We start from the raw sequence: 24,283 nt of genomic DNA on the forward strand, positions 1-24,283 counted from the left end.
CCATCATGTGTGATGCTGTATGAAGGCTTCTGTATGTAGCCCCATCATGTGTAATGCTGTATGAAGGCTTCTGTATGTAGCGCCATCATGTGCGATACTCTCTGCTGAGCTTCTGTATGTAACCCATCATGTGTGATGCTGTATGAAGGCTTCTGTATGTAACCCATCATGTGTGATGCTGTATGAAGGCTTCTGTATGTAGCCCCATCATGTGTGATGCGGTATGAAGGCTTCTGTATGTAGCCCCATCATGTGTGATGCGGTATGAAGGCTTCTGTATGTAGCCCCATCATGTGTGATGCGGTATGAAGGCTTCTGTTTGTAGCCCCATCATGTGTGATGGTGTATGAAGGCTTCTGTATGTAGCTCCATCATGTGTGATGCGGTATGAAGGCTTCTGTATGTAGCCCCATCATGCGTGATGCTGTATGAAGGCTTCTGTATGTAACCCCATCATGTGTGATGCGGTATGAAGGCTTCTGTATGTAGCCCCCATCATGTGTGATGCTGTATGGAGGCTTCTGTATGTAACCCCATCATGTGTGATGCGGTATGAAGGCTTCTGTATGTAACCCCATCATGCGTGATGCTGTATGAAGGCTTCTGTATGTAGCCCCATCATGTGTGATGCGGTATGAAGGCTTCTGTATATAGCCCCATCATGTGTGATGCGGTATGAAGGCTTCTGCTAGGACATAATGGTGGAGTACAATCTATAACTTTATTCCCGCTCTACAACCTCATCTTTCTATCACTCTCTCCAGCGTTCGCAGCAGATCTTCCGGTCGCGGGTTTAACGTTTCTGTGTCCAGTTTCTGGAAGTCTTTGTTATCTGTCAATAAAATCAAAGTATCTGCAATCTTCCTGAGATCAAACAGTACATGTCGGGGCCCCGGAGCCATCACGTTGGGGCCCTGTAGGTTGTTGTCCTCGGGTCCATCCTGTAAGGCCTGGATCCTGTGTTCAGCAATGATCTTCAGGAAGTTATAAAACTCTTTATAGTCGATGCCGGTGCAGGATTTCAGGATGATCTGTGCAAAACAGGAGAAGTGAAAATGATTTGTGCAGCCAGAGAATAACCGGATAGGGGAACGGATAGGTACTACATGGCGGCTCAGTCAGGTATATAGAGGATATATAGCACCGTTACCTGACAGTGATGCTCCCAGTCGTCCATCGTCTCCTTCCACTCACCGATCTCCCTCTGCACGGCGCTCAGCTCCGCCTGCAGGAAGCTCCACATGATGGACACGTTGCACCCGTTTACCCAGTTATGGTTGATGGAAATGGTGTCCTCCTGGAAGATGGGGGTCAGAATTTACACTCCATACAGGAAAAGTCCTGCACTGCAGTACGACCCATTCTGGTTTATAACCCGCGATATTAGCCCTTTAATGCATTATCTATATAAAAGCAGAAGCAGCCCTTAATATTCAGCAGCATATTACCATTTCACAGAAAGTAGGACCTACCCTGAAAATAAGCCCTACCCTAATTTTGGGGGAGAGGGGATTGAACTATCAGCCCTACCCGAAAATAAGCCCTATCCAAACATCATTAAAGAAAAAAAGAAAATAAATACTTACCTAGCAACCAATCAATGCACCTCACGATGAACTAATCACAGCCATTCAATGCGATGGACGATTGGCTGAGCCGCGGCGCTCAAGCACCAATCAAGGCCATCGTTTGCTGGAGCGGGGTTTAGAAACTCTGTTGCCAGGAAGCAATGTTCTGTCGGCTGCTGAGGACTAAAGCAAGAGCATTGGAGACCAGCAGGAGACCAGGGCAGCGCCTGCTAGGTAAGTATAAGACATCCTCTGAAAATAAGACCCTGTGCCTCTTTTGGGCAAAAATAATATAAGACAGGGTCTTATTTTTGGGAAAAACACAGTAGCATGTGGTTGAAGGGGTCCACCTCTCACCAGATTGTAGACTTGATGGTGCCAGCCACTGGGCACAAAGATGATCTCCCCAGCTTCCTGGATGACTTCAAGGGGTGGGGGGCAGTAGTTCTGGAGGGCAGCTGTGGTCACGTCATACGGAAGGTGTCCTTTGCAATCACGCAGATGTTCCTCCTCGCCAGGCGGGAATAGTAGCCACTTTTTACGACCACAGATATTTGCGGACCAACTGTAGGATCGGAAGACGTCGGCGTGGAACGGGGTCCTGTGAAAGTAACAATATAATGCTGTGGGGGGGGGGAATCACTGCAACACTGAATATTGGGTCACCACTTGCGATACACTGTGTATGCCATTATAGACGGTTACAGCTTCTTACCATTTGCACTATTTGCTGTCAGTGAATGGAAACATTCTTGTTTGCATCAAGTCGAAAAGCTGTCTCCGTCTAGCTGGAGTTTTGTTACAATGTATTAGTGTAGAGAGAGACGATCATCCGTAAGCTAAATAGTATAGACGTCAGACTGAAACATATTTACCTGCTACAATGTAACAACCTCGACAGGACATATAGGGGTTGCTGAGGATTTTAGCTCAGGCCTTATTCACACAAATGTTTCATCGCAGCTATTTTGTCGTGATAAGACGTCGGGTGAAAGTCGCGACCATCTGAAGCGCTGGATTCCAATGTATTCGTTCAGAAGGGCGATGTTTAGCTGCGTGAAATCGTCCGGGCCGTAAAAGACAGCACATACGCTGCAGAATCCGGCGGCTGATTTTACGCACGGCGGGAAAAGATAGGTCTTGCCCTATCTTTTGGCCGTGATCAGCCAGCAGCTCTCATAGAAACCCGTGGGAGTTAACGGCTAAGGGAGGGGGAGGGACTTTAGCAGATTTCGCTCCCATGCGTGTAAAGGGGCGAGAAAAAGTGAGATTAAGGGCGCCCACCCACTGGCGTTTGCGATTTCCGTGCGTGAAAAACGACGCGTTTTCGCTGCGTTTTTCCCGCGTTTTTTGCCGCGTTTTCGCGGCTTTTCCATTAATTTCCATTGACTTTCATGGGTGCATTAGGAGAAAAATAAGGACACATATGCAACTGACAGTTCCTATGTTAAAAAACGCAACGCAAAACGCCAGTGGACAGGAGTACATTCAATTCTAATTGCTCTGCAGGAAAAACGCAAAGAAAAAAAAAATCGCCAGTGGGTGGGCGCCCTTAGCTGCGACTTGGTTGCCACTTTCTCTTATTCATGCATTTTTCGGCTGCGACACGGCCAGACTAAAAACACATCACCCCCATGAATGAGGCCTCACATTGTGTAGAGTGATACATAGTAACAAGCCCTCAGCTGACATTAATCCCTCCATGAGCTAAACACAGCAGCAGCACGAATCTCTCACCTGTCCTGGATTCTAGTTTGATGGCTTTTAACTAAAACACTGTAACAAGTTCTCAGCTGTGTGAGAAGGACTAGGTCAGGTTGGGTTTTCAGCCTCTGAATGAAATAAGGATGTTTCCATCCACTGAGCATTCACGCTTCTAATTTCTCAATGTTTAAGATCTCTGCTTGCTGTCATTTCCAGACAGAGAAAACGTCCATGGCTGAGGTGAGAGAAATTCTATGTATAACCAGCAATATGCCGCTCAGTGATGGACGTGCTCTTTAAATCTGCCCATCTTGGAGCTGCAGGTCAGTAGGATAAAATGGTGATGATGCTGCCACCTGCTGGACAACCGGGTAACAACAACCCCAATAGTCAGAAGCATTGAGGACAGCATGCTAAGGGCTTTCCTTTTACATTAGCCTGATATGCCGAGCGCTGAGCAACAGGCATGGTGATTGGTAGTCGTCTTATTTTCTTTTACACACAGGCTAAGAATTGGCTTATTGGAATGAATGGCCGCTACTACGATCGTTCATTCCCAATAGGCCAGCTGTACTTCTCCCTATTCCTACAGGAAGATGAACCGCCGATCAGCAAATATTTTTATGCTTATTGAACAAACAAGTATACGCTCATCCTTTACATGACCTCTGGCTGCATGCTGCGTGTGCGCACTCCCACTGATTGCTATGGGTGTGCATGCGCACAGCGTGCAGATAGCGGTCTGGCTGCACGGTCCACACTGACTTTCGGGGGTGACAGCGCTGGCTCAGGGATCCGGGTAAGTATAAGAAATACCTCCTCGGACTCCAGAGGACCTGCCGTATGAGTACCATAACTTTTTTTTTTGGTCCTCTCAGCTGGGGACAGCTGCCCCTTTAAAGGAATGCTATTGTCTTATACGCTGAAGCTGTACATACCAGGAACCGGAGGGGCCCATGTAGACAAATCGGTAATCGTCCACGGCGATGGCGTCCCAGTATTCATTCAGCCAGTCAGATGAGAAATAAACGGGTGTTTCGTACACGTCCTGATTGGGAAACTCCCTGGGGAGAAGAGTAGACGCAGAGGTCACTGACTAAGAGTGGAGGGTGTATAGAGCAAACATGACTCCTGGGGGGAGGAGAGGACAGGCATGACTCCTGCGGGGAGGAGAGGACAGGCATGACTCCTGGGGGGAGGAGAGGACAGGCATGACTCCTGCCGGGAGGAGAGGACAGGCATGACTGCTGGAGGGGAGGTAATGGACAGACATGACTATTGAAGAGAGGGGTACAGAACAGAAATGACTGCTGGGGGAAGAGGTAGAAGACAGAGATGACTCCTAGATGAAGCATTCAGAACAGATACAGCTTCTAAAGCTAGGGGAAGAGGTAAAGGACAGACACGGCTCCTGGGGGGAGGGGCTGAGGACAGACACGGCTCCTGGGGGGAGGGGCTGAGGACAGACACGGCTCCTGGGGGGAGGGGCTGAGGACAGATACATAGCCGAGCCACTAAGATCAAGTGTATGCAGGAAAGAGGGTGAGCCTTTGTTTATTCTTGTTATAGTCATGCATCATCTAGAGCGGCCCTGCTCCCACCTCCTCATGTGCCAGTCCTTCAGATAGAGGCACCGTCTGGCAGAGCGATGGCCGTTCTCCGTATATTCTCTCCAGTAGGCGATGTATTCTCGCAGGGGAAGAAGCTCTTTAGGGTTGGAGTTATACTCCTTCACATCACAGTTCGCCACGGGAACTAAAGCGTCACCTGAAGGACAAATGATAACCTAAAGAACCGGGGGAAAGACCACAAATATATATATATACAGATCACATGACTAGCGGCGGGTCCTGCCAGTAACTGGTGCAGTGCGCTGGTAAATATGGTGAGCACACTGGGCAGGGTGGAGCGCAATTGTCAGATCGTGTCCGGAGCCGCCATGTTGCACCGCGGGCTGTCCGACCGCCCTGCAATGTCTGTGGACAGAGGATCGCCCCGCAACGTACCGAAAGCCTGCAGCAGATGCTCCCAGTTGGGTTTGTTGTCAGAGGTAACCCAGGAGCGGCGGCCGCCCCATGAGCGGGAGAACTCCGCCGAGAACAGACACGGAGCGTTGGCGGCCATGTACTTCTGGAAGAATTCATCATAGCTGAGCGTCTCCGGGTCTTCTAGGCGGTCGATGCAGCTTGTAGTGGGGGGAATAATTTGTGGGGTCACCTCGTCCATAAGACGTTTATTAAAGGGGGAGGGGCAATATAATCATGATGGTGACAAACATAGTATTAGAAGGGTCTTTGCCATATATTACCTGGGGCTTTAGTATCAGGGGACCCTGTCTATTATAAGGGCCCCCTCCCCTATATTTTCAGAGGCCCCTGTCTGCTATATGGCCCCTCCCCTCTATTATCAGGGGCCCCTGTCTACTATATGGCCCCCTCCCTTATATTATCAGAGGCCCCTGTCTACTATATGCCCCCTCCCCTCTATTATCAAGGGCCCCTATCTACTATATGGCCCCCTCCCCTCTTATCAAAGGCCCCTGTCTACTATATGGCCCCCTTCCCTCTATTATCAGGGGCCCCTGTCTACTATATGGCCCCCTCCCCTCTTATCAGAGGCCCCTGTCTAGTATGTGGCCCCTCCCCTCTATTATCAGGGGCCCCTGTTCACTATATGGCCCCCTCCCCTATATTTTCAGAGGCCCCTGTCTACTATATGCCCCCTCCCCTCTATTATCAGGGGCCCCTGTTCACTATATGGCTCCTCCCCTCTTATCAGAGGCCCCTGTCTACTATATGGCCCCTCCCCTCTATTATCAGGGGCCCCTGTCTACTATATGGCCCCCTCCCCTCTATTATCAGGGGCCCCTGTCTACTATATGGCCCCCTCCCCTCTATTATCAGGGGCCCTTGTCTACTATATGGCCCCCTCCCCTCTTATCAGAGGCCCCTGTCTACTATATGCCCCCTTCCCCTCTATTATCAGGGGCTCAGGCTACTATAAGGCACCCTCCCTTAAACACGAGAAGCCCCTGTATATAGTAAGCACGACTCTATTAATCTAAGGGTCCCTCTCTTAATCAGAGCCCCCTGACTGCCCCCCAGTTCCCCGGTCACTGTCCTCCTCCTTCTAGTTCCGGCCTGACTCTTGTTTCCGCTCGGTCACATTTCCCCGCTGCGCAGGCTCGTCACGTGGTACTGTTGATGACGTCAGTAGCATAGCTAGTGCAGCTGCCGGTGACGCTGGCGGAAGAGTGTTGTGTCCGCACACACGTGTCCGGCGGGGACCCGTGCCCCATCTCTATGACAACAGTCGGCCGGCGCCCTCAGTAGTGCAGCCTCGGGCTCCGGGCCCCATCTCCATGACAACAGTGGGCCGGCGCCCTCAGTAGTGCAACCTCACAGAATCACATCTCAGCCTGGAAGGAAAAGGTGAAACCTGCCCCCATTATTACCGTCTGGTTGGTTCTCCCGGGGTCTCCGTCTTCCTGGCCCTTTATGGGAGCCGGACAGCAGAAAGCGCTGGGCGAACGGATTCTGAATGGCGCCGACCGCACCGCGCTGCTTGTAATGGCGTTCGGTTTCCGTTCGGCCATCCTGTAATTTATCGGATATCAGTGGCCTAGAGATAAACCGCAGACGCTGATGTGAGCCGACCGAAGGGATCATTCTCCCCGCCGCTTGGAGGCTCCGCCCTCATCTAGGATGAAAGAGCGCGGCACGCGGTGTGCAGGATTGTGCCGGACGCTGAGACCGAACGGCACCGCTAAGCCCCTCGTAAGGCCGGGCACAGGAAATGCGCTACAGCAGCGGCGGAGCGGATCCCGTCTGCTCAGCGGGAAAAGCCACACAAAATTGGCGCTTAAGGGCTGGCGGTGCACGTGACCCGCCTCGGACGCAGCGCTGAAAGCCCATTGATTACTACTGGGCCGCTCACCTCTTCACTTTTTTCCTACACGTGAATAAACCGCGGCACGTCCTATTTTGGCGCATTATGTACAACGATATAGGCTGAGGGGATTTAAGATACTTGGCAGATACACGGGTCACGTATGTGCGGTGTGCTGCGTGTTACACGCAGGCATATACGCCCGTGGGAGGGAGCCGGAGACCAGGCTGTGGAGCGGATTTGTGGCGCCGACTCCACTAAGTAAGGCAGGATTCACACGTCCGTAAGCGTAAACCGCCGCGGTGCGCCCATAGCATTTTACAGCTATGTAGCCGGCCGTGACCCTGCGTATGGCGGCAAAACTGCACTGCGCCTGACGGCGTCCTCACGCAGGCGGTTCGGCGCAGCACACCTTCTGTTTCCCACGCTGTAGCTTAGCAATGACACGTGTATATAAGCTATTCCTGTCGCGTCCAATCATACGCCAGCTTGTATGCCATGGCCACCAGAAGACAACGGAACTGGCTGCGCCGTTTCCGCATTGCCGTCCATGCTTTACACTGCAGCTGTGCTTCCTCAGCAGAATAATGATGATGATAATTGTTCTTGATGTTTCTAGATTAACCCTTCACTTCCGGGAACTGATGAGTCAAGATCCTGCGGTCCAGAGCTGGACATGTTCCTATTACCTGAGCAGCGAGAAGCAATGGCGTCCGGGGAGACTCTCGCTGACCGCCACGCACCTCCGCTTCCAGGAGGGCAACGCAGATGACTTTCTGGTCTGTTTTCCTCTCTCTTGCATCAATGAAATCAAGAAGGAGTCGTCCAGCTACATCTTCAGCTCCATCACCGTCCTTGAGCAGGGCGGAGCCAAGCACTGGTTCAGCTCACTTGCGCCCAGCAGAAACGCCGTTTTCACGGTGCTGGAACATTTCTGGAGGGAGCGACTGCTCTCATCGGAGGGGAAGGTAACCTCCAAAACATCTAAAGGGAAGGAGCTGATCGGGATTGTGTCCGGGTCCCAGAGGCGCTTAGAGGACACCACCCGGGTATTGCACCACCAGGGGGAGCAGTTCGACAACATCATGAGCGGACTGAACAAGATAGAGGGAGACCTGGCGACCGCGGACAGGTAACCGAGGGCAACGCATCTAAATATTCCTATATATATAGTCACTAATCTTCCCACTATTTCATGCACTAGTCCTGCTTATCCTGGTCTATGAATAGAATGCCAGAGCTACAGTGAAGACTGACACACAGAGCAGATGAAAGTAGAGGCAGTTTTGTCTGACAGCAATGCAATATTTTGCCCTGTCTTTGCCTTGATTATCTTGGTCTACATATATTTGTCACTCAGGAACCTTGTAAAGTTGGGTTTGAGAGGTGCAGGGGCGGCCATATTAGTTGGTTCCAGTTTTTTCCTGAAACGGATCTAAGGCCAGTCTCACACATCTGGATCTCTACTGTGGAATCCGCAATAGTTACCCGCGTGGACGATCCGCACACATTGAAAGAATAGAACATTCGCATATCCGCTCAGATTGACATTGCGGATAGGCCGCGGGTACCCGCGCCATCGCCTAGCAACGGCACGGGAAAACAAATATTAGAAAAAAAAATCCGTACTGCACATGTCCGACAGCGAGCCACAGCGGTCATCTGCAACACAGAAGCGAAGGTACGCAGGGTCGGTGGCTGTAGTCACAGACGGATTCTGCTGCGGGCTCCTGCATGCTGAATCCGACCCGTCCGTGTGAGAGTGGCCTATTTAATAGGAAGGTCTGAATAGACGGCACATCAGTGCAGATCCGCTTCCGCTGAGGTCGTCACCCGGCTTTCTCACTCCTGAACGGCAAATCTGTCTGTTTTTGCAGTGATAAGGGAATCTTGACAGAATAAGCTTTCCTCTTCCTCTTACAGCACTGACCGTGTGTGTGGGTGTCAGTGTTCACTGTAGCTCTAGCATTCTCTTCATGAACGAGGAGCTCCTCACTGGTAATATGGTAACTCCATCTGGTTCTGTGTGTATACGATAGTATGGGATGTATCAGTAACTAAGCTGCATTACCAATCAGGAGGCTGTGAGACCTGGGTCCCTCGGGGAGCTGTAAAGGCCCCAATATTGGTTGTTGACCGGCTTTTCCAGACTTCTGAGTAGTAAGTCTGCGATTTCTATGTTTCTTCTAAAGCAGGGAGGCATCACTGCCCGACTGAGTTCATAGAATGGTAGAGTTGGAAGGGACCTCCAGAGTCATCGGGTCCAACCCCCTGCTCAGTGCAGGATCACTAAATCATCCCGGACAGATGTTTGTCCAGCCTTTGTTTGAAGACTTCCATTGAAGGAGAACTCGCCACCTCCTGTGGTAACCTGTTCCAGTCATTGATCACCCTCACTGTCTAATATCTAATGTGTCTCCTCCCTTTCAGTTTCATCCCATTGCTTCTAGTCTTTCCTTGTACAAATGAGAATAGGGCTGATCCCTCTGCACTGTACAGCCCTTCAGATATTTGTGGACCGCTATTAAGTCTCCTCTCAGCCTTTTTTGCAAGCTATACATTCCCAGATCCTTTAACCGTTCCTCATAGGACATGATTTGCAGACCGCTCACCATCCTGATAACTCTTCTCTGAACTTGCTCCAGTTTGTCTATGTCTTTTTTAAAGTGGGGTGCTCAGAACTGGACACAGTATTCCAGATGAGGTCTGACTAAGGAAGAGTAGAGGGGGATAATGACCTCATGTGATCTAGACTCTATGCTTCTCTTAATACATCGCAGAATTGTGTTTGCCTTTTTGGCTGCTGCATCACTTTGTTGACTCATGTTCAGTCTTTGATCTATTAGTATACTCAAGTCTTTTTCACCTGCTGCTTAGCCCAATTCCTCCCATTCTTTATGTGCTTTCTTCATTTTTCTTGCCTAGATGTAGGACTTTGCCTTTCTCCTTGTTAAATACCATTCTGTTAGTCGCTGCCCACTGTGCAAGCTTTCCTAGATCTTTTTGAATACTCTCTCTTCCCTAGTATTAGCTATCCCTCCTAGCTTTGTGTCGGCGGCAAATTTGATCAGTTTCCCATCAATTCCCTCCTCCGGATCATTTATAAAAATGTTGAACAACACTGGGCCTAGGACAGAGCCTTGGGGTACCCCACTTGATATATTCTTCCACTTGGATGTGCAGCCATTTATGACCACTCTTTGAGTACGATCACTCAGCGAGTTCTGAATCCACCTAACAGTTGCCTCGTCAATCCCATATTTGGTCATTTTTTTCAATAAGTATGGTAAGAGATACTTTGTCAAATGCTTTACTAAAGTCAAGATATACTATATCTTTCCATGCAGTAATCTGGGGAAGCTGTGTGACAACCCCTGGATAACTGGAACTGTGCTTTATTGGTTGTCACCCTGCTGTCCCAGACTCCTGAAAGGTAAATGAGGCATATGTCTTGCATATACAGTGGTGCCTTGGGTTAAGAGTTTAATTCGTTCAGTGACTTAACCCAAAACACTTGTTACTCAAATTAATTTTCCCCATTGAAATGAACTAAAACGCCATTATTGGGTTCCAGTTCATTTCAATGGGGCAAATTTGACACTACATGTAAACTAACATTAATACTCACCTACCGCCAGCGGTCCGGTCCTCACGCGGGTCTCCGTCCCTGCTGCAGGCTGACGCGTCATCCTCCACAGTTGACAGAGCTGACGCAGCGCTGGATTAACCAATCAGAGCATTAGCTTGCTGGAGGCGGGGTATTCAAGTCCTGCTTCCAGGAAGAAATGCTCTGTCGGTTGCGGAGGAGGACGCGGCAGCCTGCAGCAGCACAGCAGACCATCGAGAAGATCAGAACGACAGCGGTAGGTGAGTATTAGACCCCCCTCCCCGAGCCAGCTTGCGAGCTTTTTGACTTGCAAGCAGGCTCATAACCCAATTTTGTTTTTTGCTCTTAACTCAGAGCTAAAACTCGGGAGACAACCTGCTCACAAGTCAAGAAGCTCGCAGGCCGAGGCACCACTGTATACAGATTAACACTTCACAGTCTGGGAAGGCAGGGTGACTACCCCAGTGTGAGTTTACCCAGCTTTTTCAGACTTCTGAATGGTTAATATGTCTAAAGGAGTTTTGAAGGACTCCAGTAATGATGAGCTGTCCTTAGCAGATGTCATCCAACCTGTAGAGCTCCGCCGCTCTGGATGCCCGCTGATCAGCTGTTTGAAGAGAACCAGGCACTTGGGTGAGCGCAGTCTGAGAACAGCTCACTCCGGTGAATGTAGGCACTGCTGCTAAATGTACGTGTTTTACCATAATTTTGAGTGGCGTTTTTGACCACATGGTGCAGCGCTTGACAGCACTTTTTAACGCACCTCATCATTGTGATGAGGTTAATCAAAAAACGCGTGAAAATAGAACAGTCAGCGCTCAAAAATCGCGGCGTTAGAAACGCCACATTCAAGTGCAGGTCTGCGGGGCCCCATTGAAATCCACATCCTCTTCAAACAGCTGATGGACGGGGGTCACCCACCAATCGGATGCTGGCGATCTATCCCGAGGGCAGCCCATCAATATGGGAACGCAAAAAAAAATACCCTTTAAAGTGAAGCTGTCGCTTCATATGAGCACCATAAACTGGGGGGCGTTGAGGTTGGGGGTGCTGTTATTCTTACCACCCTCCCCATTGTCTCGCTGTCCGCACGAGAAACTGTCCCTGGGTCTGTGCGTTGGACTCTTCTCTGCAGTCACTGCACACCAATAGAGATCAGTGTGGGTGGACTGACCGCGGAGATGAGTCCGGTGCGTGGAGCGAGCGGCGGTTTCCAGGACGGACAGCAAGGAAACGGGGAAACTGGTATGTATAAAAACACCTCAAACCTCAGCGCCTCCTGTCCTGTCAGCGCATAAACAAAGTCTATAGCGCTCATACAGCCTGACAGGTTCACTTTAAGGGGCTCTATAATAACTAAGGCTTACCATTCAGGAGTCTGGAAAAGCTGGGTGGGTTGATATGCTGCTATATTGACTTTCCCAGCTTTCCTGCATGCAGTGGCAGAGCCTCGCGGGCCGTAGAGTGAGATGATCTGCAGTGACAGATGATGGTTGTCCTCCTCACAGGATGCTGTCCGTTCTGGAGTCTCCATCTTGGTGGCCGTTCAGCGGGAATCCGTGGAAAAGGCCGTCCTCTAAGGAAGTGCAGGCGACTGGCCAGAACCGCGGGAAGGACGGAGTCATCACCATCATCCCCGTCGTCTTCTCCCGTCACCCAGATGTCAGCCTCAGACCGGGTCACCTGACCCTCCTGCTGTCCGCTCTGGAGATCAGTGACTGTGACCTCCGCACGCTGCACCGTTACGAGCGGCAGGATGTGGACGACATCAGAGTGGTGAGCGGACACGAGATGAGCGTGCGCCAGAGATTCATTGGGAAGCCGGACATCGCCCACACCGTCATCTCCGCCAAACTGCCCGACGTCCTGCCGCTACTGGAGATGCAGTACAAGAAGAAGGTGGAGTTTATGGGCGAAGCCGCCATGTTCAGTGACAAAATGCGCTTGTCCCCCAGCGACAGGAGTCCAGGATGGCAAAAAGGTAAATACATGAAGCAGCCATGGCCGAGTAAACCTGTCTTGTGCTCTAGTCACATCCAGAGCTGCATTCACATCATATCAATATGCCACAAACAGATTCTCCTGTCTTGGGCCTCATTCACACCATGACAGATCAGTATCAGGCAATCCGCACAGTTAAAGTGGATTTGCATTTGCTGATGCCACAAAGCCGCATGTGGATTAACCCTTGACTGGGCTGATCCTTATGTGGATTTTCTAATGCAGATTCTGTTACAAGTGCGAGCATGATCATTTTTTTTCACACGATACCTATTTCTTTCCTGCGCGGTGTGAACTTTGGCGCGGATTCCTGTTGCCTCCGTGGAATAGTAAAGCGATTCTGAATATGTGCAGATTTCGTCAGGGAATCCTCGACAAGGGAAGGTTCTCATGCCGCGGTAAGGCTGGGTTTACACGGGGCGGAATTTCTGTGCGGAAAGTCCGCACAGCAATTCCGCCCGCGGCTCCTAATCCAGGGATTAGCCAGCAAAGTGGACGAGATTTTGCAAAAATCTCGCACACCCACTGCGGCCAAGCCTCATGAAAACTGACATGCGGCGCGGAATACAATTCTGCAGCATGTCAATTCTTTTCTTGTTTCCGCAGCGGCCTCTCTCCTCTCTCCTCTGCAGCAGAATGCCGACCGCGAAACCGCTCCAAAACCTGTGGCTAAAGGCAGCGGGTTTTGAAGCTGCGCTTTTCCAGCGGAATTTTCACGGATTTTCGGTGCAAGAACTCCGCTGGCATTCCGTCCCGTGTGACCCCAGCCTAATGGTTGGAATGTTCTGCTGCGGGAAATCCATATCAAGACCTGCATCAGAAGCCTTACTGTTGGTGGACATATTTTTTTTACAAATCTGCAGACCATTTAGCTTTTTAAATAGACGCGGTGAAGTCTGCGGTGGATCCGCGCCAAAATCTGCACCTGCTGTGCCAATTGTCACACGGAAATAATGCACATTTTGGTGCGGAAAATCCGTACTATTTTTCCTATGTGTGAATGTACGCTAAAAGTAAAAACTCTGCGTGAATGGACCCCGATGTACATGCGGATTATGGTCCGGCTTATGCTCTGCGCACACCCAAATCTGCAAGATATGCAGATGTTGTGGTGGATTTCCCCATATATAAGCCCAAGGTATAAGTGGATGTCTGCATTCTGCTCGTGAACCTGGAGGCTCAGGATGAACAGAGCTGTACGCTCCTTCCAGATAGGATAGCGCTGCATAAATAAGACTAACACCGGATATACGATAAAGCAGCGCCAAATTTTCACAGCGTGTGCAGCATTGCCTATAGCAGAAGTGCAGCTGGTCAGAGCAGTTGCACATTGTAGAACCCAATCGGGGCGAGTTCTGCGGCTGCGCACATTTACTTATCTCTCTCGGCACTTACGGTCAGCACAGGGTGGACTTGTCTTTTGGCTGCACTGGTAGGTGCCGAGGTAACTCCCTCCTTGCTCTGTCTGCTGTCACTGACAGCCGGCTCCATCTGCACTGGAAGCTGCCACTGGTGCAGCTCCACAGTTGGCCACTAGGTGGGACCCAAGGATCACACATGGCTCATCCTTGCTCTATAATGCATCTGTGGGGGAGAATCCTCAAACCGGCTGCAAAGGAAAAGTGGAGCCATCAACGTTTTCAAGATCTCTGCTTGCTGTAAGCATTGGAGAGCATTCATGTTTACATCTAGAGACCCCGCACAATTACAGCTCCGTTTCCTGGATACGTAAAAACTGATGTCCTTCCAAATATTCGGTTCGTGGACACCTCACGCTCCCTTCACCGTCCACACTGACATGTAACGGTCACTGGAAATCCTCTACTTGTATTTTACTCTAGTCACACACAAAGCAGCATCCCACTTGTACATTTTGTTTCATGCTGCAGTCACATCCAGAGCTGCAGTCACAGTTCTGCTATCTGGAAACCACCATACTGATGGATGCCCCAACAGTTTAGCGTAATCTCATTATACACTGCGGCCTGGTGCATTGGATTCTGGGAAAGGTGCAAGCTCTGTTTGGGGTAAGAAGAATATTCCCATTTACAGCAGCAAGCAGAGATCTTGAAAGTGGTTAGTAAAATAGAAAGTCAGAGAACTTTACATAGGACTGCAGGACAGTCACATGACCCAGTCGCCACCGGTCCTCCTGTTACTCATTACCCAGAGGAGGGTTTGTTCGCCTGTTTTTAATGAGGACACGGCTGACAGCTCTTCACAAACATTAACCAGCGCTGCGTCCGCCGCCCTTTGATTCGCACATCAGTTGACCCAGTAATGACTGGTTTGTCCTTGTGGTCATGAGGCCATTTATACTGGAAGCCGCTTTCATGTTGACGCCTCGGCGATTCTTAGAATTGCGCTCTGAACAATTGTCCGGCTTCACCACTAATTATTGTATCATTTTTTTAATTAAAAAAAAAAAATGCCCCCCTCCTTATGTCATCATTGCACCCCATTACCCAGCATGCCGTGTTCCTGTGCTCTGTTACTCTCTGTATATGGTCACATGTATCATATATGAGCTTTGTATAGATGGGACTATCTATGGGGGTGACCTTATAGATTTCCAGCAGTGGCCTGCAGCCTGTGAGACTACAACTCCCAGCACATCATGGCAGCTAGTTATTTCCAGTGAAGCGGAGAGTCTGTGGCTGCGGAAGACTGAAGGATACGGTATATCCAGTCCTGATGTCGGGTTCTGTCCTCGGTGGGAGCCATATGCTAGGATCAGATCAGCTGCAGCAGCTTCAGGCAGGGAGATCTCTGGATAGTGACAGGAAGAACTGTCATAGGGAGGAATGATATGTGAAAAAATTAGGATAGCGCTGCCAGAGTGTACAGAGAGGTCATATAGCAGATATAAATACAAAAATTATATCTCACTCACCCGGTGTCTAGTGAAGATCCTGTTTGTTAGGATCCTCACTAACACTCTTTATCCAGGTTCTCTTATATATATGTGCGCCTGTGCCTTTAATCCCCTGGTGTCCTGCTGGGCCAGTCAGCTGGGGAGCCGCGTTCGTCCTCCGTCTCTCAAGCAGAGAGCCGCTCAGTACAAATGTATGCAAATCACCAAAAATGGGTCCGCGCTCCGGGAATATGGCACTTCAATACTTTAATCTTCACTTCACAACGCGTTTCATCCCTGTAAAGGGACTTTTTCAAGTGTGACAATGTGTTACATACAAAACATTTATAGTAAAAGTTACATACCTTCATTGCATGCGGTCCGCTCCGTCCTCCATCCCCCTCAGCGTCCTGCGGCGTCACGCCTCCTCCGCGCGTGTCAGCTGACTGGGTCACGTGGGGCCGTGACGTCATCTCATCGGGCGCTGCTTCTTATGTGGAAGTGGGAATGTGGACGGGCTCGCTCGCACTCCCGGTGTCTAGTGAAGATCCTGTTTGTTAGGATCTTCACTAGACACCGGGAGTGCGAGCGAGCCCGTCCACATTCCCACTTCCACATAAGAAGCAGCGCCCGATGAGATGACGTCACGGCCCCACGTGACCCAGTCAGCTGACACGCGCGGAGGAGGCGTGACGCCGCAGGACGCTGAGGGGGATGGAGGACGGAGCGGACCGCATGCAATGAAGGTATGTAACTTTTACTATAAATGTTTTGTATGTAACACATTGTCACACTTGAAAAAGTCCCTTTACAGGGATGAAACGCGTTGTGAAGTGAAGATTAAAGTATTGAAGTGCCATATTCCCGGAGCGCGGACCCATTTTTGGTGATTTGCATACATTTGTCATAGGGAGGAAAGACCCACAGTGATTACATACAAATCCAGATGAGTCGGTCGTTGAAGAAGACCTGACCCCCGTGGCCAACGGTGACATCTGGACTGTAAAGGGAAGGGCTGTAGGGGTCATTCCACACCAGACAGTCATCACCAGTCCATACAAATGACGGATTGCTGGGACTCCGTCCATTGTGGCCCCCATGGTCACTTGTATACTAGGTCTTAGGCCCCCAGTTTCTCTGCACACAGCAAATGTAATGCTGAGTTTGAATGGAGCGGTGGTATGCATTACACAGCCCATCTCTGCACTAGATGGCACCACAGATCGATTTTTCACACTTTTTTTCTCTCTTTCAGATTCCTGGCTGTTGGACACCATTGTGACATCCAGGCCCTGCAGGGCAGGAGAGGCAGAGGTGCTGACCCAGGAGCAGGAGGTGACCAACGCCGAAGCGCAGGAGCTCAGAAAGGTAACAGCGTCAAACCTTGTAGCCAATATGGTGGCATATGGATTATCTTTGTTCTACATAGGACTGCACCTAAAATCTACCACATTATTTGTACTCTGTTATCACTTATCTCTGATGTTACCTGCAGTCCTATGTAACATCTACATTATCTGTACTCAGAAAGTTATCACTATTTTGTCTGTGGTGTTACATAGGACTGCAGGTAACTTCTACTACGTTATCTGTCCTCGGTTATCATTTATGTCTCATGTTACATAGGACTGCAGGTAACCTCTACACCATTATCTGTACACAGTTATTTGTGGTGTTACATAGGACTGCAGGTAGCATCTACTACATTATCTGTACTCTATTTGTACTTTATTATCCCTTATCTCTGATCTTACTTGCAGTCCTATGTAACATCTACACCATTCTCTGTACTCAGAGTTATCACTGTGTTATCTGTGGTGTTACATAGGACTGCGGGTAACTTTTACTACGTTATCTGTACTCAGAAAGTTATCACTGTGTTGTCTGTGGTGTTACATAGGACTGCTGGTAACATCTACTACATTATCTGTACTGATGATGAACCAAAGAAACAGATAAATGTTGGTCTTCGCCTCGGCTCTGCTACATTTGTACAGCTCAATATAGTTTGGGCTGACAGCATCTTCCAGGACTGGTAATAATTACGTGGGACAGTCTTTACGACTGCCGCTGTGCTGCCGGTAAGTTGGTAAATCGGCCGCAGTAACTGGTTTGTAGGTGGATCCGGGAAAGAGTAAAACCATGTTGGTTATGAAGTGGTCGGGCACTGGGACAGTTCTGTATATTTGTGGGCAGCAGGACGCGCCTCCCCCAACCTCGTGTGTCCACCGCTGAGCAGCTGGATGATGAGCGTCCGCTGCAGTCCCATGTAAATAAAGCTGAAGCATTCTTCCACTGGTGGACTTTGTGTATTTTCTTTGTTCCGGGGTGACCTTCTGCCACTCCAAGCCGATGCAAGAACATGCAGCAGGATGTTTAGGGCTGGATGCTTCCTCTATTTACCCCTTGGTGTGTCCTCTCTGGTTGGTACAGGGTGCATTAATGCTGGGTGCAGCGCCCTCTGCCCGACGTGCTGCTTGCGGTGACGCCCAGCAGCCGTCCATCCCTCGGCTAGACACCCTGTCATCATTCTGGGTTCATAAATAGCTTGTTGGCCGGACGTCAGACCCGGAGAATCCTCCTCCGCACTTGTTCCTGGCAGGAGTGGAGCCATCTCCACTGTGTCCCAGCAGGAGGCGCGCTTATTTACTGGATGCTGATGATGTAACCGCTCTCCGGAAATTACGGTCCTTTTTACACGGAACGATTATTGTTAAAAAAAAATAGGTCAAACGCGCAAAAATAATTGCTAACTGTGTGAACGCCGCCAGCGCTGAACGATAAACTGTTAGATTTTCATCCGTCTGTTGTATGCCGCCATAAAAATCATCGCTGGCCCGTTCAATAATCAGTTTACATACCCATCGATCAGCCGGCGGTGTGCGGGCATATTGCTTCAGAGGGCAGCGAGTTTTCTTTTTCACTGCGCGGTTTGTTTCCTTTTTTTTTTTAAATTTCCTGCTGTGTCGCTTAGCGACGTTGGGTATAAATACCACACATACCCAAAGTAATTGCGTATATGCAGTGGTTATTACATGCCCATAGGGAACAATAGGGCGCTATCACACGTAATCCGCAGTAAAATAGAGCGGGCTGCGTTCTTTTTTGCATGTGTTATCTTATATATAAAATCTGTTTGTGTTGTATACAAATCCATGGTTCTGGTCCGATATGAGTGAGATTTTGCATGAGCGTTCTTCAACACCAGGCGACGAATACTGTCGGAATTAAAAATCGAAAACTCATGACTTTCCCCTGTCATTTCTGTTGCAATTAGCAACCAATCACAGTTCACAGCTTGCCAGCTCTGACTGGCTGAGACAGTCAATGAAGGGCTGTGATTGGGCATCGAGCCAGCGCCGAGAACCAATCACAGCAATCTATTGCTGGAGGCGGGGTTCTCAAACCTGGCCTACAGCAATAGACTTGCCAGTGCAGGGGAAGCGCCGAGCAACGTCTGAGACCAGCGGCCGCGGCTAGGGGAGAATTACTTTTTTTTTCTATCTAGTGTAGCTCGGACTGATTTTCGGGGTAGGTCTTATATTGCAACGTTGTCAAAAACGCGGCACCAAGTTTTGCCACGTTTTCAGCAGTACTGAAACCGCTGCCCATTCATTTCAATGGGCGAAGCAGGGCTGAAAATGGCCAAAGATAGAACCTGCAACGCTGTCAAAGCACAACGTTGAAGACGCTGCATTTTCAGCCTTGTGTGAGCAGCCCCATTGAAATGAATGGGTACGTTGTACAGCGTCAGGCGCAGCAGGGCCCATTATATTACTGCACGAATACACAGGCTTTCTGCATATTATAGGACATGCTGTGCCTATCGAAATCGATGGGTTCTATTCACTGCCTATCACACGCGTAACAGATGTGCACGTAATGCGCTGCACAAATACACCCGTGGGAGCGAGCCCCGAGAGCAATTAATACATTAGGGTGGACATACACGGGACAAGTATCGCCTGAGTAGTCAGTCAGAATAGTTGCTCAAGTGGACGAGCGACCATTTACTTATTCCATTTTGCGATCGCTGAACGAATTGTCGAAAGCCTCTACACGGCTGAAATACAGTTCATGGACTAGGAGGTGTGAGGTTTGACCCCTCCTAACCGCACCCTCATTGGTTGCCGAGTCGATTGAACGCACATAAATGCATGCGAGCGGTCTTCCAGCGAATACTCGCTACTGCCAGAGGCCGCAGCGCCAAATGTTCTGTCGAAGGCCAAACCTGCGAGAAACTGTGGCAGCGAGGGATTCAAATACCAGCAAGGACTTGTCGAGGATCGCTCACACGTGTTTTCAGGAACCAATGAGCGTTAAGTGGGAGGGTAAAACGTTCAAAACAGGTGGGAGCCAATCAGCTTTTGGTGGGAGGTGCATGCTGAACAAGCGCACACACCCCCTGCAAAGTTGTTGGCTTGTTGAAAGATGGCGACGGATCTGTTTACGGAAGAAAATAGTCATTCCTCCTTTTTAGGGGAGTTGAAATGAAGCGGCTAGCGAACTAATGCTTGCTTATCACCCGGTTAGCTTACATTTGCTCTACTGGAGCAAATATTTACATGATAGTTGTCCCACGTAAAGCCACCTTAAGCCGGTTGTCTGATATGAGCAGCATTGGTTCAGGATGGGTTTTCAGCCCCTTAATTAATGTGCTAATTCACTGACAGCAAGCAGAGATCTTGGGGGGGGGGGGGGGAGAGCACCAAATCCCCTACATAGACATAGCCATATGATGATATCTTCTGCCTATAGTCACCACTAAGAGGAGCTCTGGAGATTACTGTATAGTGTACATATACATAAGTCCATAACATACTATGCAGTAATCTCCTGAGCTCCCCCTAGTGGTGGCTGCAGGCAGACAGAATATTATCATTCAACTGTGACTATGCAGGAGGTTTGCAGCTCAAAAACTGTGCTCTACATAGGGTCATACCTAAAGGTTGGGTTATGATGGTCCCAGGGAACCCATTTAACATCCCTATGAATGTACCATAAGAGCGATCCTGACGTACCTCGCTGATTATCCTCACTATTGCTTCTGACTCTTGGCAGTTTTGAGTCTCTTCTAGTGAGATCTCTCGTTTCATTATGGACTAAACACATGGAGGTCTCCTTCAGCGCTGCTTGTAAGTCTCACGTCACACAGATTTTGAAGGTTTTTTTTTTTAAAGCAAATTTTAGTTAAGAAAAGCCAAATTTGGCAGCGATTTTATATTCCACTTTGTTTGAAATTTTAAGGAGATTTAAAAAAATCGTGAAAAAATGTAAAAAATCAGAGTGTATTAAAAATCCCCAAATACAGGGAAGGTATAGTAAAAAATACAATATGGAAACATTAGTAATTCATTATTAACCCCTTAAGGACCGGCGCTTTTTTTCCCCTTTTTCTCTGATGACGTTCACCGTGCGCGGTAAATAATGCATTGCTTTGATAGATCGGACTTGTATGGAAGCGGCGATACTAAAAATGTGTTTGGGGTTTTTATTTGTTGTTTTTTTATTATAAATATGGTAAAAGGTTTTAGTTTTTTTTTTTTCTAACTTTTATTACCTCTGACATTTTTTTTATGAATTAATAAAGCTTTTGAAACTGATTTTGACTTTTTTATTTTTTTTTTAGTCCCTATAGGGGACATGAATTTGTGATGGTTTGATCACCCCTGCAGTATGATGTAATATCAAGCAATGCCTGGCAATCTGCAGAAGGCCCCTGGCTGCCATGGCAGCTGAACAGCAACATCCATTCCGATCGGAATGCGGTGACTGAGCTGGCCAATCCATTTGCTGGATACTATCTCTTTCAGGAAGCATTGGTTCCAGAGGAAAAGTCCCCAAAGGGAACAAAGATTAAAGGGAATGTATCATTTTTGTTTTAAAAGCATTTTTTAAGAATAATTAAAAAAAAAAAAATTTTTTAGACAATCTGTCTTAAAAAATATATCTTAAAATCCTGCATTTTTCACTCTGACCACGGAGCCGAATACTAGCTTGATACTGCCTGATCTGTAGAGAAAGCTTTGCAGCAGTCTTCTCGCGTGGTCGCCGGATCATATAGCGGAAATAACACTTCCACTTCCTCCCTCTACTACAGAGCTCTCAGTGAGCACCATGTATCCTGTAAAAGACAAGGCCGAAGCGGTTAAAAAACACCTTTTCTCTTATTGTTCACTTGCTTCTTGCATCCGATATTGAATCCAGAGTCCCCATTGACGCTCTTTCCTCGCCCTCACCTCCCCCCTCGGATGTTCACGTAACCAGGGTTTGCTGATCCTTATATGCCCACCTAATTGCCTACCAGGACTTCAGGTGTGACGGACTGCCCCAACCTGGGCAGCCCGTTTATGCCACGTAAGTCACCTTCCATCTATCTTGTGCACACCAGTGCACTTCCTGATCCCAGGAGCGCTGCCTTTGCTGATAACTAAAAACCACTTCTGCCTTCTCCTCTGGGTCCTTGGCTGTCAGTGACGGTTGAGGACCGGATCTGCTCCTGCTACATTACAGGAGCTTTAATCCCGCACCGTATTAATTCATTTATTTTTTTTCCACTATCGGCCAGGATTAAAGCTCTGGACCATGCGCTGTAAATTTACTGTCCTTTGTCCTTAAGGGGTTAAACACTTTTTCTTTTTTTAATTGAGGTTTTTGTTAAATAACTCCAGGGTTTTAAAAGATTTAAATTATGAAAAATCTGAAATCTACACAAAGTTACAAAGAAAATAATATATAAATCACATACTGCATTCACACCCCCAACCTCCCCCCGCCCAGGTAGCCAGCGCCAATCAGTTTGGCATATCACAGGCGACAGGTTCCTGAGATGAAAGAGTGGCCGGTTCCCCATCACATCGTAAATCACTAGGAAGAAAGGTGCAAAGCAAAACCAGGGTCAACGCCACACTGCGGGGGAGATAAGTGTCACCTTCACCCAACACCTCTTATCTGATTAATATCTGTTATCAGGACCTCTCTGATGTCCAGTGCCAGCCTTGGGTACAGGTGACCACTCACCCGGCATCCATGTACAAGTCACATGTCTCTCCTAGAACCGTTGTCTCTACGTGCCAGAAGTTTAGAAACATTACCGCTATTTTGTAAATAAACATAAGAAAACCATATCTTTCTGACTTCCAGTGATTATCTGTTATATTGCCCCCCCCCCCCCCCCCTTACTACTGTATAATGTGGTTCGGGCCTCCATTAAATATGAGTTGTATCGCCCCCTGCTGTGTGCTGTGGTTCATCCCTCCAGTAATTCTGTTCTCTGTTGTTTCCTGCAGGTCCTCACCAAGTTGAAGGCCATCGCGTTGGAAGCCGAGGGCGAGCTGGAGCGCCAGGATGAGGCGCTGGACGAGATCTCAGGCTCAGCTGACAGAGCCATTCTTTCGATTAGCAAACAGACACGCAGGATGCGGAAGCTGCTGTGAAAACCTGACCGCTAGGATAGCACCGCCTTTTCTGCGGGCAGGAAGGAGATGGGCTGCAAACAGAGGAAAATCAGCATGAGAAATGTCTGAGATTCTGCAATTTTTATTTATTTTAATTGTTATTAATGGAGGAATGTATCATCGGAAATGGAAATAAAATCTGAAAAATCACCCAAAAAAGTTAAGCCTGCAGTCTTGGTTTTTAACCATAACAATGAGCAGAAGAGAGGTTGTTATCAAGACTGCGCCAACCATCATTCCTCATCTCCTTGATCACCTCTCCCCACCATCATCGCCTCCTCTACCCTGCTCCACTGTCATGGCCTCCCCTCCCCCTGCACGGCCGTGGTCATGGCCTCCCCTCCCCCTGCACTGCCGTGGTCATGGCCTCCCCTCCCCCTGCACGGCCGTGGTCATCCCTTCGCATATATTTATTTTCAGCCCCACTTCAGCACTTTTCACCAATCGGGTTGCTGGAATTCGGAAACAGACAACCCAAACAACCAATCAGGTTGCTGAATTTGTTGAATAGTGCTGAAGTGGGGCTGAAAATAAATATATGCCATCCCCTCCCCTGCACGAGCCTGGTCCATCCCCTCCCCTGCACGAGCGTGGCCATGGTCATCCCCCTCCCCTGCACGAGCGTGGCCATGGTCATCCCCCTCCCCTGCACGAGCGTGGCCATGGTCATCCCCCTCCCCTGCACGAGCGTGGCCATGGTCATCCCCCTCCCCTGCACGAGCGTGGCCATGGTCATCCCCCTCCCCTGGACGAGCGTGGCCATGGTCATCCCCCTCCCCTGGACGAGCGTGGCCATGGTCATCCCCCTCCCCTGGACGAGCGTGGCCATGGTCATCCCCCTCCCCTGGACGAGCGTGGCCATGGTCATCCCCCTCCCCTGGACGAGCGTGGCCATGGTCATCCCCCTCCCCTGGACGAGCGTGGCCATGGTCATCCCCCTCCCCTGGACGAGCGTGGCCATGGTCATCCCCCTCCCCTGGACGAGCGTGGCCATGGTCATCCCCCTCCCCTGGACGAGCGTGGCCATGGTCATCCCCCTCCCCTGGACGAGCGTGGCCATGGTCATCCCCCTCCCCTGGACGAGCGTGGCCATGGTCATCCCCCTCCCCTGGACGAGCGTGGCCATGGTCATCCCCCTCCCCTGGACGAGCGTGGCCATGGTCATCCCCCTCCCCTGGACGAGCGTGGCCATGGTCATCCCCCT

General features: G+C 49.4%; 2 protein-coding genes across 2 annotated transcripts; one reads left to right on the forward strand and one right to left on the reverse strand.

Moving 5' to 3' along the window:
- Window positions 1-688: 688 nt before the first annotated feature.
- Window positions 689-5,727, reverse strand: JMJD4 (jumonji domain containing 4). Its single transcript, XM_066585010.1, has 6 exons — window positions 5,279-5,727; window positions 4,874-5,039; window positions 4,211-4,336; window positions 1,926-2,169; window positions 1,151-1,297; window positions 689-1,031 (listed from the first exon to the last, which is right to left on the reverse strand). The coding sequence occupies exons 1-6, from the start codon at window positions 5,496-5,498 to the stop codon at window positions 741-743; spliced, it is 1,194 nt and encodes a 397-aa protein (XP_066441107.1). The 5' UTR covers window positions 5,499-5,727; the 3' UTR covers window positions 689-740.
- A 753-nt stretch (window positions 5,728-6,480) lies between these two features.
- On the forward strand, window positions 6,481-23,226 carry SNAP47 (synaptosome associated protein 47). Its single transcript, XM_066584521.1, has 5 exons — window positions 6,481-6,703; window positions 7,780-8,292; window positions 12,276-12,748; window positions 16,878-16,990; window positions 22,912-23,226. The coding sequence occupies exons 2-5, from the start codon at window positions 7,805-7,807 to the stop codon at window positions 23,056-23,058; spliced, it is 1,221 nt and encodes a 406-aa protein (XP_066440618.1). The 5' UTR covers window positions 6,481-6,703; window positions 7,780-7,804; the 3' UTR covers window positions 23,059-23,226.
- Window positions 23,227-24,283: the final 1,057 nt, after the last annotated feature.

The sequence above is a fragment of the Eleutherodactylus coqui genome, chromosome 12, assembly GCF_035609145.1.
Source record: "Eleutherodactylus coqui strain aEleCoq1 chromosome 12, aEleCoq1.hap1, whole genome shotgun sequence".
In the NCBI taxonomy this organism is placed as follows: domain Eukaryota; kingdom Metazoa; phylum Chordata; class Amphibia; order Anura; family Eleutherodactylidae; genus Eleutherodactylus; species Eleutherodactylus coqui.